Source organism: Armigeres subalbatus, chromosome 1 (assembly GCF_024139115.2).
Source record: "Armigeres subalbatus isolate Guangzhou_Male chromosome 1, GZ_Asu_2, whole genome shotgun sequence".
Classification (NCBI taxonomy): domain Eukaryota; kingdom Metazoa; phylum Arthropoda; class Insecta; order Diptera; family Culicidae; genus Armigeres; species Armigeres subalbatus.
In genome coordinates, this window is record NC_085139.1 from 234,720,111 (window position 1) to 234,734,788 (window position 14,678).

The 14,678-nt window shown below is 42.9% G+C and overlaps 1 protein-coding gene across 7 annotated transcripts in view; it reads right to left on the minus strand.

Moving 5' to 3' along the window:
* The window catches only part of LOC134205897 (guanylate cyclase soluble subunit beta-1), a 244,713-nt gene that overhangs the window by 137,904 nt on the left and 92,131 nt on the right, over nucleotides 1-14,678 (minus strand). The window contains exon 1 of one of the 7 annotated variants that reach the window (XM_062681592.1): nucleotides 11,547-12,023. The exons of the other annotated variants lie outside the window; for them this stretch is intronic. Within the exon in view, the coding sequence (XP_062537576.1) occupies nucleotides 11,547-11,578 (32 nt within the window). The 5' untranslated portion in view covers nucleotides 11,579-12,023. Of the gene's footprint in view, nucleotides 1-11,546; nucleotides 12,024-14,678 lie in introns of those variants that run through there. 7 annotated transcript variants of the gene reach the window in all.

Below are 14,678 nucleotides of genomic sequence, written 5' to 3' on the forward strand. Positions count from 1 at the left end.
TCCTTTTAAGAGGCTCGGAAGCTTCCTTTAAAGAGGTTCAAAAGTCTCCTTTCAAGAGGCTCGGAAGCCTCCTTTCAAGTAGCTCGGAAGATTGCTTTCAAGAGGCTCGTAAGCCTCCTTTCAAGAGGCTCGGAAACCTCCTTTCAAGAGGCTCGGAAGCCTCCTTTCAAGAGGCTCGGAAGCCTCCTTTCAAGAGGCTCGGAAGCCTCCTTTCAAGAGGCTTGGAAGCCTCCTTTCAAGAGGCTCGGAAGCCTCCTTTCAAGAGGCTCACGTTGGGCCACATCCGCACAGCTCGGCAGCAGTAGATATGACAGGCGGAGCTACAAAACAGATGGTGACGAAAATGGGTTCGGGGGAGTGTTTTGGCTTTCCTGGGTATAGAAAACGTTGTACAAATCATATTACATCACGAACCGCCAGAAAAATGATCATTTTCAACTCATATAAATTTACTAAATTGAATTGAGTAAAGAATTGTTCAAATATCACGTGGAGTTCGAGTGGAGGAAAGTAAAATGCATCTTACATCCCTAGTAACATTTTGGTTTTATGCTGGTTTCATAAGGCTTCAAAGCCACTTTTCAAAATACTCTGAATTCGCCTTTCAAGAAGAACGGAAGCCTCCTTTCAAGAGGTTTGGAAGCCTCCTTTCAAGACGCTCGGAAGCCTACTTTCAAAAGGTTTGGAAGCCTCCTCTCAATAGGTTCGGAAGCCTCCTTTCAAGAGGCTCGGAAACCTCCTTTCAAGAGGCTCGAAAGCCTCCTTTCAAGAGGCTCGGAAGCCTCCTTTCAAGAGGCTCGTAAGCCTCTTTTCAAGAGGCCTGGAAGCCTCCTTTCAAGAGGCTCAGAAGCCTCCTTTCAAGAGGCTCGGAAGCCTCCTTTCAAGAGGCTCAGGCCTCCTTTCAAGAGGCTCAGAAGCCTCCTTTCAAGAGGCTCAGAAGCCTCCTTCAAGAGGCTCGAGCCTCCTTTCAAGAGGCTCAGAAGCCTCCTTTCAAGAGGCTCAGAGCCTCCTTCAAGAGGCTCAGGAAGCCTCCTTCAAGAGGCTCAGGCCTCCTTTCAAGAGGCCCGGAAGCCTCCTTTCAAGAGGCCTGGAAGCCTCCTTTCAAGAGGCTCAGAAGCCTCCTTTCAAGAGGCCTCGGAGAGCCTCCTTTCAAGAGGCTCAGCAGCCTCCTTTCAAGAGGCTCAGAAGCCTCCTTTCAAGAGGCTCCAAGCCTCCTTTCAAGAGGCTCAGAGCCTCCTTCAAGAGGCTCAGAGCCTCCTTTCAAGAGGCTCAGCCTCCTTTCAAGAGAGGCTCAGAAGCCTCCTTTCAAGAGGCTCAGAGCCTCCTTTCAAGAGGCTCAGGCCTCCTTTCAAGAGGCCTCCAGCCTCCTTTCAAGAGGCTCAGGCCTCCTTTCAAGAGGCTCAGCCTCCTTTCAAGAGGCTCAGAAGCCTCCTTTCAAGAGGCTCAGAGCCTCCTTTCAAGAGGCTCAGGCCTCCTTTCAAGAGGCTCAAGCCTCCTTTCAAGAGGCTTAGAAGCCTCCTTTCAAGAGGGTCGGATGCCTCCTTTCAAGAGGCTCGGAGAGCCTCCTTTCAAGAGGCCTGGAAGCCTCCTTTCAAGAGGCCTCAAGCCTCCTTTCAAGAGGCTCAGCCTCCTTTCAAGAGGCTCGGAAGCCTCCTTTCAAGAGGCCTGGAAGCCTCCTTTCAAGAGGCCTGGAAGCCTCCTTTCAAGAGGCTCAGAAGCCTCCTTTCAAGAGGCCTGGAAGCCTCCTTTCAAGAGGCTCAGAAGCCTCCTTTCAAGAGGCTCAGGAAGCCTCCTTTCAAGAGGCTCCAGCCTCCTTTCAAGAGGCTCCAGAAGCCTCCTTTCAAGAGGGCTCAAGCCTCCTTTCAAGAGGCTCAGAAGCCTCCTTTCAAGAGAGCTCAGCCTCTTTTCAAGAGGCCCGGAAGCCTCATTTCAAGAGGCCTGAATCCTCCTTTCAAGAGGCTCAGGCCTCCTTTCAAGAGGTCTGGAAGCCTCCTTTCAAGAGGCCTGGAAGCCTCCTTTCAAGAGGCCTCAAGCCTCCTTCAAGAGGCCTGGAAGCCTCCTTTCAAGAGGCCTGGAAGCCTCCTTTCAAGAGGCTCAGAAGCCTCCTTTCAAGAGGCTCAGAAGCCTCCTTTCAAGAGGCCTCAAGCCTCCTTTCAAGAGGCCTGGAAGCCTCCTTTCAAGAGGCTCAGAAGCCTCCTTTCAAGAGGCCTGGAAGCCTCCTTTCAAGAGGCCTGGAAGCCTCCTTTCAAGAGGCCTGGAAGCCTCCTTTCAAGAGGCTCAGAAGCCTCCTTTCAAGAGGCTCAGAAGCCTCCTTTCAAGAGGCCTGGAAACCTCCTTTCAAGAGGCTCAGAGCCTCCTTTCAAGAGGCCTGGAAGCGTCCTTTCAAGAGGCTCGGAAGCCTCCTTTCAAGAGGCTCGGAAGCCTCCTTTCAAGAGGCTCGGAAGCCTCCTTTCAAGAGGCTCGGAAGCCTCCTTTCAAGAGGCTCGGAAGCCTCCTTTCAAGAGGCTCGGAAGCCTCCTTTCAAGAGGCTGCGGCTCTGTTGAAGACACGCTGTAGGCCTCAAATAGCTCCATACATGTCATGATTTGTACGACGAAAGGGCAGCCTCAACATATGGCTGTTACGGAGCATGCGTGGCTGGACGTTCAGGTCTGTTTGTTTCAGCATAACTCCACAGTCGATTTGTTTCTGTAGGGTATTGGCGATCATAAAGGCTTTGTCGACATCTCTCCTTGAGCGAAGAAGCTTCAAGTTGATCGGCTTTCGTAACTCGGTAGGCGAAACGGATCCTGCCAAGGTAGCCTACGAAGTCCGAATCGAAGGAAACGGCGTTGAACAGATTCGATTCTCTCAGCACAGTTGTTGTAAGACGGACCCCAGACAACAGAACATTACTCTAGAGTAGAATCTCTTTATTCTTGTGTATACATTGATGAGACAGTGTGTCATGAGCTACAAAAGTTATCACAGTAATACAGTTATAAAGTAATAAAAAATATATGTTCCGCTAAATAACTTATTCGGCTAAATTACTTCTTCGGCTAAACGACTTCTCAGCCAAACGACATTTTCACCCAAATTGACCTTTCTTCTAAGCATGGTTGCTTAACGGCAAAACGGCATTTTCGGCCATATGACCTGTTCGGTGAAACGACAGTTTTAGCACAGATAACAGATATTGAGGCTGGCATCCGATACGAGTGTAAACATCCGCAACCGTTAATTCAAATGTATTTCAACTTGGGACCGCGTTTGGAAATCGATTGGAGATGGCGCAAGGATCATTGTGGATTTATACGGCGATTGTGAAACCCAGAATGTCATATGCCGCATTACTATGGTGGCCAAAAACAAAAGAAAGGGTGGTTCAGAAGAAGATGGAAAAACTTCAAAGATTAGCTACTCTTTCAATAACTGGTGCAATGAGGAGCACGCCGAATAAAGCGCTAGACGCTTTGCTCCACATGCTACCATTGGATCAATTTATTCAATTAGAAGCAGAGAAGAGTGCTTTGAAGGTCAAGAGAGATTCAAACCTCTTCGAAGGTGACCTAAAAGGACATCTTAGTATTCTAAACAAAATAAGTATCAACTCACTTATCACAAGCAATGATGATTGGATGAGGAGAAAATACAATTTTTATCGATGCTTTGATGTAATTAATCTTGAGCGAAATATATGGGCGAACGGTGGACCAAGTCTTCGCTCAGGATCAATTGTATTTTACACCGATGGTTCAAAGCTGAACGATCAAGTTGGAGTAGGCGTAACTGGCCCAGGGATAAATATCTCGATTTCCATGGGCAAGTGGCCAACTGTTTTCCAAGCTGAAGTTCAGGCTATTCTTGAATGCTCTAATTTATGCTTACGCCGAAATTACAGGCATTCAAATATTTGCATAATGTGTGACAGTCAAGCAGCATTGAATGCTTTGAAATCAGCAACATGCACATCCAAACTCGTTTGGGAATGTGTTCAGTCACTCCAAACCTTGGGTAGTCGTAACAAAGTGAACCTGTATTGGGTTCCTGGTCATTTTGGCATTGAAGGCAATGAACAAGCTGATGTGCTGGCCAGACTTGGTTCATCTCGACAATTCATAGGTCCCGAACCATTTTGTGGTGTATCTGCGTGTTCTCTTAGAATGGAACTCAAATCTTGGGAACATTCTAAAATAGAGGACATCTGGAAAAACACCTTGATTGCGAGGCAATCTAAACGTTTCATCGCACCAAACGCATTTATCACTCGCAAAATTTTTGACCGAATTGTACTGATGGTCATTTAGTCGCAATGGCTTTTGTTGGGGCATGTGGCCGAAATGAACATAAGACCAAAAATGTGTAACGATGCCAGCAAAGTTCCCACAGCCAATTAGGATAAGGTGAGGAAAATTAGCTCGACACTCCTTGCTAGAAGAGACCGAGGAATCCTCTGCATCTCCATGAGCGCACTGGAAAGGAATAGTATGTTAGTAGGGAAGGAAATCTATTGGAAATCGACTTGGTAAGCGACTTATTATTTCGAACGACGCCATATTCATGATGATACAAAGAACGAAAAGCAACGCGTACGCGTGTCTGAAGTATTTTTCCGAAGACTGATTCGATATTTTAACTAATTCGCGACGGCTAAAACACGCACTGTACCTACTTGTTCGATGGCTACTGCAAACTATTGAAGATCGAGCTTGGTTCGACCGTTTGTTCGGCTGAGCAGCTCTTTTGTCGAAAAAGTAGTTTGGTCGAATAGGTCATTTACCGGAAGGGTCGTTTAGCAGGAAGAATCATCTAGCTGAACAAGTTGACATTGTTGGCCGTATTACTTGTTCAGCGAATGACATTTTCGACCGTTTGATCTGTTCGGTCAAATGACATTTTCAGTCAAATAACCATTTTCGGCCCAACCTTGTTTTCGTTCAATAACCGTTTGTGCCAAACGCTAAATTTGGCTAAATGAAATTCTAGAGCAGCAGCTGCTAGATGACTTTCGGCTGAATGTTTTATTGTGCCAAGTAGCATTTAGTCAAATGGCTTTCCGTCGAATGGCTTTCGGCTACCTGACCCTTGCGCATTTAGTTTCGTTTCGTAAAGCTGTACTGGGATCGCGAGATCTTAACGGGTGTCGTCCTTCGTGTCAATCGGCCCGATATTGTGGTCTATGACAAAAGGATGGAGCGGGTAACCATCATTGACATTGCTGTTCCGCTATTAAAACCATAATTTCCAAACAACATTCTACAACAAAATGACGAAGTTCCAGGACTTGGCCTAGTAGTTGAAGCAGGTGTGGTACCTGGAGGACGTGAGTATCAGTCCGGTAGTCATTTCAGCAACGGAATCGTTAATAACTCTCTTCTCAGATCCTTAGGAGAGCTGGAACTAAAGACAGTGGTTCTTGGGTAGTAAGCATTGTTAGAAGGTTCCGGAACCACCATACTGAATACACCCGGTGTAAACATTTAAAGTTTCAGTCCAAATTAGTGGATGATGAACAACTAATATTGAATAGCAATGATGATAATCACTCAGAAATATTGTATCAACGATTATATGGGTATATATTTTGCATAAATTTTTACTAATGTATCACAATTTTATTCCTTCCCTAGATAAGTCAATTGTACCAACACTGATATGTGGCCAGCATAGTTTTGTTCATTAAAAACTTATCACGTTGAAGTTCAAGTGAATTCAGTTTCATTAGGTACATATGGGCTACCGTTTTCTAGACCTGTATCTTTGTGAATAGGGTTGGTGAAAAAAATTCGATCAAAATGTGGCACTCGTGCGTTCCGACGTTGTTCGTAGGGATGCACACCCCAACCGTAGACCAGTCAATAGGTGAAGTTGTGCCATTGAGTGCAGTTGAAAACGTAACTGTTCTACTTTTCCAAAGTTTTTCTTACCCTGTTTTGTATGCAGATGCGATGGAAATTAAATAAAATAAAGTTAGACGAACATGAAGAACGGACGTGGCTACTGTGGACGACATCAACTGGCATCGGGTATGCGTGTGAGGAGATGAAAGTTTCGCAATACTTATCGAGTCAGAAACAAGTAAGACATTTTGAATTTAAATTAGTTTTTGCCTTTCTCATATAGCAAAGTTGTATCGAAATGCTATCACTTCGCTCATAAAAATGATTTTTAATGGGAGGTTTGTGTCATAAAGTATTGGAATAAACTTGACGAATTGAGCAAATATGTGTTATTTGGCCAATATTTTGTATGTATAGCAATTCCAAATTATTTTTTCTCTCGCAGCAATCAATCTACGGTTGACTGTGCGTTCAAAAGCCATAACAAAATTGGTATGCGGATTGTGACAACATCCGAACCAACGTTACTCTCTACAATGTTTATTTTTTCCCGACTTTGTTTTCTGACGATGGTTATTCTGCGTCGTCGGTTTGTCAGCGATAACCGTAATCTCGCCCAAGAATCAGTGAATAACATCCCTTTTCCCGATCCGAACGAAATGCAGCGTCACAATCCCACGCTTTGCTTTGTGTTTGTTTATGGTCACAGCTGGCACCACTTGTCCGATGTTTATTATTTGTATGTATTCAACTCTTTGAGTAACCCTGCTCTCCGTCTCTAGCCGCTGGTTTCCCGCCCACTGCTTCCCGTCCAATCACCACTTTCTTGTGCAAAAGTAAAAATTCAAATCACCCTTCGGAAGCCCCAAGGCGTTTTCCGATGTCCTTTCTGCTTTCACGTTGAAAGGAAGCTTTCAGGCAGTTATTTTTTTATGTTTGTCCATGCTTTGTATTTTACGCTTTTAATAATGCAGGGAATGGCAAATGTTTGTAGAATTATGAAATGTAGCACATAATCAGTTTAATACACAGTGACAAGGAATAATTTGCATCCCCCTGAAAAATGTGTGTAAGGAAATAGTACCTATTTAGAGAATGAATGGTAAAGATTCGGAACTATTGCAAGAAAAGTTTGGCAGTATGGGAAAATCAGGCGTATGCAGCTATAGCATAAAATGAAAACGATGTTTATGCCCTTCAAGCGATATTTAAAGGAATGTCAGGACCTTAAAATAACCTGGAAGAGTGAGCCTTCTGGCTCGTGAGGGAAGGCTGGAGCGAACGTGGCCGCTATGTAAGTCCGGTTTTGCTGCTTTTAATAATAAAATGGCAAACTCTCGATTAATGTCATGTTGTGCATGTGTACTTGTTAACAACGCTGTCGTTAATACACTCATCTCTGAACTACGAACCAGAGATGTGTGCGTTGTCACAATTGATGTAACTAGTGGGTCAGGAAATACGTCTATTGTTTGGCTTATTTACCGCATGATGAGCCATCCCCTACGGATGCTTTCAAACGAGTTGTCATATATTGCACTTCAAAAGGCCTTTCGTTAATTGTCGGCAGTGATGCTAATGCTCATCACATCATCTGGGGTAGTTCGGATATTAATCTGAGAGGCTCCAGCTTGATGGAATATTTAAGTAGTACCGAACTTGGTTTACTTAACATAGGCAATCGCCCAACCTTTATGGTATCTGCTCCATCAGAGATGTTAGACACAACTCTTTGCTCCAATAGAATCAGTCACGTGTTGATGAATTGGCCGGTCGCCGGTGGTGGATGCTGCACAAATTTTCTGAGCTTGACGCCCGACTGGCAAACCTGGCAAATAGCTGAGTCTGAGCTGGACGACCGACTGGCAAATAGTTCACACAACCTCACTTGATCAGTACAGTTGCAGATGAAGAATGTGTGTAGCCACCAGCCATTCTAAATACCCACGCTCCTCTAATGTGAAAGTGTACTATCCACATGTGGAAGTGTTGGCTTGACAAATGGATTGCGAGTGATTTGAATATGCGTCTAATTTTGGAATCTCGAGCTCGTTCAGTAGCCGCTAGGTTGCGAAGGCCGACGGAGGTCCATCGATTCGGCTGTCGTCGGAGAGAAGCGAAATTTTCTGGCAAAATTCTTGCTTTGGTTTTGTTTCTATTAGTCATTGGAAATAAAATCGATTTTTTCGGGGTCATCATTTTACACAAAAGAAGGTTGATGCCGCCTACAAAGTGATCATCTTCCGTCATCTGTCACCATTAGTAAATGAGCTCGAGGGAAATTATGAATTGACGGTCTCTCGACAACGGACCAGATCGTTACGGTGCGACAAATCCTTAAAAATGTCGTGAATACCATGTCCCAACGCACCATCTGTTCGTTGATTTCAAGGCGGCATACGACAGTATAGACCGCGTAGAGCTATGGTAAATTATGGACTGGGAAGCTTACCAGACTGATCAAAACAACGGTGGATGATGTGCAAAACTGTGTGAAAAATTTTGGGCGAACACTCTTCGTTCGAATCGCGCCGGGGACTAAGACAAGGGTATGGACTTTCGTGCCTGTTGTTCAACACTGCGCTAGAAGGTATCATGCGAGGAGCCGGGTGTAACGTAACAGCCGAGGTACGATTTTCAACAGATCCAGTCAATTTATTTGTTTCGCGCATGGCCTATACATTGCCGGCCGAACGTTTGCAAAGGTGGCAGAACTGTCCACCCGCCTGAAACGTGAAGCAACCAAAGTTGGACTGGTGGTAAATGCATCGAAGACAAAGTACATGCTAGTGGGCGGAACCGAGCGCGACAGGGCCCGCCTGGGAAGCAGTGTTATGATAGACGGAAATACCTTCGAGGTGGTCGAGGAATTCGTCTACCTTGGATCCTTACTAACGGCTAATAACAATGTAAGTCGTGAAATACGAAGGCGCATCATTCTGTGGAGTCGGGCCTATTACGGGCTCCAAGAGAAACTGCGGTTAAAAAAGATTCGCCACCGCACCAAATGTGTCATGCACAAGACGCTGATAAGGACCATCTTTGGCGGTGTGCAAGAAGACGGTGAACAATGGTTCGAAGGCAGCCAAAACCTCAAAAATCAAAATTCGTATTTCGGCCGGAATTATATTTTTCTCATTAGAATACTTATGTGGTTCAAATTCAAAATTTGAAGAAGTTCTGTTGAGTTTTGACTTTGTTACATCATTTTTAATTGAACATGATTGATTTGATTTTCAATTAAAAACGCTGTGCGGTGCACAACGTCACAAATGGGAACGGGAAACGGACTCTTCCTTCCGGGGGTGCAGTCAAAATTTTGCTACTGGCTAACACTCAACAGGCCAGAGAACAACATGTAATCCATGTGCAAGGCGAACCGATATCCACAAAAGATTACCGGAAGGGATCGGCTCGCTGGGACACAATGTTGTCTCTTGTTGAGGCTCCAGCAGCGGGATCTTGACTGAGGAAAGCAACAGATTGTTCGTGTGCAGTCGAAACGGTGTCCACATTAGATTACCACTTGTGGGGTCTAATGTGGGTCGTATCGAAGGGACAATTCTTGACTGTTGCTTCCTCCTTGGCTTCCTCCGACGATGCTCCGATGAGCGGCAGAACGGGTGGACTGTATGGCAGTGGATCAGCAGCCGCGATCGGCTCTCCGGCAGCGGCGCAGTGGAATCTGGATCGGGAGGTGCTTCTGGTAGTAAAAACTCCGGGTTTCGCTTTTCCTCTAGATATTTATTCCGTAGCGACAAAATACAAAATCAAATTCAGTGTCCGAAGTGGACTGTTTATATACATGGTTTGCTTGTTTGTGTGTGTGTGTCAATTGACACCTAATAAGCTCCACCCATTACGATGGCAACGCCAACAAAAGAAAACAAAAACCTAACCTGGTGGATGAAGCTTGCATTGGACATGACATACAGGGAAGGTGCAAGACGATATTTATTTTGCTTATAGTTTCTAGAATTGGGGGGAAAGGACTATAAAGGTGCATGACTATTAGACAATGAGGTAACATCCTTTTAGGAAATGAAATATAGGAAAACAAATACAAGTTCAGACTAAATTTACACGTTCGGAACCGAACAAATGCTGTTCGACAAACTATTTAGATCAGCATCGTACGGCTTCAATTACATCGCTAACACCAATATTATTTCAAGACTGCATTATCAGGGCCTTAAATAGTATGCCTATGTCAAATATAGGTGACAGAACTCAACTTAAGTTAATTTTATATACAAATTTATTCAAAATGTGAGTATTATTTTATTGAAGTGCTCCAAAAGTATAGGCGCAAATGAGTGCCCATAAAGATTCTATGCTCATTACAAAGCTGAAAGCAATAGCTTTCTATTAATCACTATTTTGTTTTGCGAAAAGTTGCGATAAGCTGCTTTTTTAACGTTTTAGTTTGAAATGTGCTTAGTATTTTTTGGTCTGTTTCTATTTGAAACCTTACAAATGCGTATTTTTTGTTCACAAGAGCCTTAAAAATGCCTTTTTCTAATTATTAGATTGACGCTTACTTCCAAAATTTGCTCATGGCATCCGAAATTCTACCAATTTTAGTTTTTTTCCACGTGAATTTTATTGTAATCATGCTGAAAACTTTTCTATGGCATATGAAAACTCATAGTATTGGATATAAGCATGGTTCATCACTTCGCAATCAAAATGATCCTACCTATAAAGAGTTTCAAGTTCTCATGTTTGAGCTCGAGCTAAACTGTAAGACACTATTCTTGCCAGCAATAGACAATGTTGGTACTGATATTTGAACTGAAAAGCTGAACCGAAAAAGCTATTTGAACAAGCATAACAGATAAATAAAGCTATCGCGATTCCATCAATAAAATCACACACTACTACTATATTTGACTTTGCTTAAACGATAACATTTGCTATTTCAATAGTCATTCAATTTTTTGAGAGTTGATTGTAATTGAATAGAGCACAAGCCATTTGAAGTTTGTATGAAATTTACTACGACAACAGTAACTTTAGTCAAGAAACAACATTCCACAGCACTGTCCACTGACCTCTAAATATATTATTACGTTGTGAACAAATGAAATTTAGCAAGCAAATAGATCCTATTTTTTCTCGTCTTGTCTTAGCCCATGGGGCCCTCCTTAGCCGTGCGGTAAGACGCGCGGCTACAAAGCAAGACCATGCTGAGGGTGGCTGGGTTCGATTCCCGGTGCCGGTCTAGGCAATTTTCGGATTGGAAATTGTCTCGACTTCCCTGGGCATAAAAGTATCATCGTGCTAGCCTCATGATATACGAATGCAAAAATGGTAACCTGGCTTAGAAACCTCGTAGTTAATAACTGTGGAAGTGCTTAATGAACATTAAGCTACGAGACGGCTCTGTCCCAGTGTGGGGATGTAATGCCAATAAGAAGAAGAAGAAGAAGTCTTAGCCCATGGACAGTCTGTATTTCACAAGCAATTATTTTGATAAGAAAATTATTTTGAGGATTTTTTGGGGAATATCTTCACTTGTTCTAGCCATCCTTTGATCTAGAGCAAACCACTATGGCGTGTGACGCCACCATGCCAAGGAAAGCCCTGCCGAGAAATGGCAGACGGCCGGTATACTCCATCAAGGGTACGAAAAACTGCAACGATAGAGGGTCTCAAGATCAACAAAGAGAAAAGTCTTAAACTATTTTACTTCAACGCCAGAAGCTTACGGGAGAAACTTACCGAACTGGAAGTAATGCTAGATGAAGCCCCATGCCAAATAGACGTCCTCCTGATCACGGAGACATGGTCTAGAACTGAAATCGATGAGTTCATGTCACTTCAAAACTATAAGTGTTATTTCGCTTCGCGATCATCCAGACGCGGAGGAGGAGCAGCAATATTTGTCCACAAAACCATTAATGTGAAACCTATAGAATCTTGTTGTGATGAATACAACAGCATCATCGCCGTAGAAGTAGGTTACCCACAGAAAATCGTTTTGTCTTGTATATATAGACCACCACAAACATTATCTACAGCTGTGGACAAATTTCTAGAGCTGTTGGATGATTTTCTGGTTCGGCACGGATCTAACACCACGATCATATGCGGGGACTTCAACATTAATTTACTGCAAGCATACACCACAGTGCAGAAATACACAAATACGGTTCTTTCTAACGGTTTTAACTTCTGCGAAATCACTCCGACCCGGTATGAAGCGTGCCTGGACCACATTATAACTAATGACTCAACGATCGAAAATACGATTCAACACCTCCAGTACAACTTATTCGACCACGACGCTATCTTCATAGAAGTGGGTAAAATTGAAAAGTATCTACCAAATATGAGTGTAACTCATCCGAAAGTCAACATAAGCAGTTTCCGTGAGAGTATACGGCGACGCCCGATCGTTACAAAACACAGCGTCGACGTCGAAATCAACTACACATCGTTCATCCGTAGGACGCAAGAAGCACAGAGTGAATCATCCACACCTGCTTTAGCAAACATAGAAGATCGCAGAAACTCGAAACCGTGGATTGATCATGAATTGTTGGCATGTAGGGTAAGACGGTATAATATGCCCCCCCCTAAGGCAATTCCTCGATAACTTTTTACTTTTCAACGCAATTTATGCAAACTTTGTGTTATTTGGTAGTCCAGGAAGTCGCTAATGCATTGCCCGTAAATAGTCATATTTAAATATTACAGATAACACGTAATAAAACATTTTTGAAAACTCGTAAAAAATGGATTTCAAAAAGTGCCTGGGCAATACGCCCCACCTTAACCAAAGACGTTTCATAGCCTTTCATTAGCATTTTATCAATCACATAATAAAAAGGTTACAAATTCTTATGTGCTTGACAATAAAAAAACCAACATAAGTCCATTCAAGCAGGTTGGAATTACATTTCAATATTGTCCATACAATTTGGAAGCAACTGATGCAAGCTCGCCGCGCTTGTGTCCAATTGGTAAGGGCATATTGTCCTGCCTACACTGGGGCGTTTTGACCAGTGAAAAATGTTTTTGTAAAACGTTATATTTTTGAAGATGGAAGCAATTTTATATCATATTAACCACTGAGAAAAGTTATTTTGTTGCCCAACTAAGTGTTCCAGTGCAAGTTTTGCGAACAGTATGCTAGCGTCGCTCCAGAATGTTGAGCGAACAAACATTAAAAGTTACATCAAAACTGTGACTTTTTGTATTTTGCAAATATTTTCATTATGTAATACAAAAATACTCCCATATTCACATAGGATGATGGTTTTACAAATATTTATAGGTACCAACTGAATTTGACCCTTAGTTAGTTATAGTTTTATAGAAATCATAGGGGGGCGTTTTGGCCAGGTGGGGCGCATTATACCGTCTTACCCTATACGAACTAAGAACTACTGGTACGCGAAACACCGCAAAAACAGAACCGATGAATTTGTTCATAGTGTGTATAGTGATTGGTGCCGAAAAGTGACAAATTTGAAGCGAAGCAAAATGAAACAGTATTACGCCGTTAAATTCGAGCAAAGCAAGCAAAGTGTATCGAAGACTTGGGACACTATTAAGCTAGTACTGGGGAGTAAAAAGAGTTACTGTTCAATTACGGGAATGTGTGATAGTTTTGATGCCAAGCTAGGTGCAATTGAAGAAGCCAACAACTATTTTGCGACAGTTGGCGAAAATTTAGCAATTCGTATACCTTATGAAGGATTGGGACCATTCCACGAACAAACTAGCGCCACCCTCAATCTCAAGACCGTGAACCCAACGAAAGTTAAGAAGATCATCAAAGCACTCCCAACAACAGCATCTACCGGCTACGACGAGATTCAAGTTAAAATTTTCAAGGAATTCAACGAGGAATTGTCAGAAAACATATGCGACATCATCAATGCTTCGATTCGTCAATCTCGAATACCAAGTGCTCTAAAAATGTCAAAAGTAGTTGCAATTCCGAAAGGCACTATGTCAACTGGGTTCTCGGACTTTAGACCCATTTCTATTCCTTGCGTAGTCGACAAAATTTTGCAACGAATCGTCAATGAACAGCTCATGGAACATCTCGACCATCATCGTTTGCTTTCACCATACCAATACGGATTTCAAGCAGCTTTGTTCGATGTCGTTTCAACAATTCAAACATTATGTGACCAAAAGCAGAAGGTTGCTGCCGTTTTTTCAGACCTTAGTAAAGCTTTCGATACATGTGACAGAAAAATACTGCTCCGTCGTTTGAATGAACTTGGGGTAAGAGGAAATAGTTGCAAGTGGTTTAGAGATTTCCTTTGTCACCGTAAACAGTACCTCTCCGATAAATGTATCAATAGTACAGAACGTATCATTGACATTGGAGTTGTTCAAGGTAGCACGCTAGGCCCAACGTTGTTTAACTGCTACGTTAATAACTTAAAGGATCTACATCTGAACGGAATGCTATTTATGTACGCCGATGATATAGTGCTTATATATAGTGGAACACTCTGTGAAGAACTTCAGCAGTTAATCAACCAAGATCTGGAAGTTTTGCGTAAGTGGATGAATCAGCACAAGCTCACGGTCAACATCACCAAAACAAAATACATGTTGTTCAATGTACTACGAACATGCAATATCGTTGTTTCATACGGAAATATTACAATTGAAAGAGTATACTCTTTCCAATATTTGGGAGTACTTCTAGATGAACAGCTTAAATGGAATGAACACATCAACAAGCTAAGCTCTAAGCTTGCCCAGATTGCTGGTGTTTTCAGAAAAATTTCAGATCTTGTGCCATTAGCAACGAAACGAAATCTGTATTTCTCTCTATTTCATAGTCATCTTACCTACGGAATACTAGTGTGGGGCACTGCAAGCAAA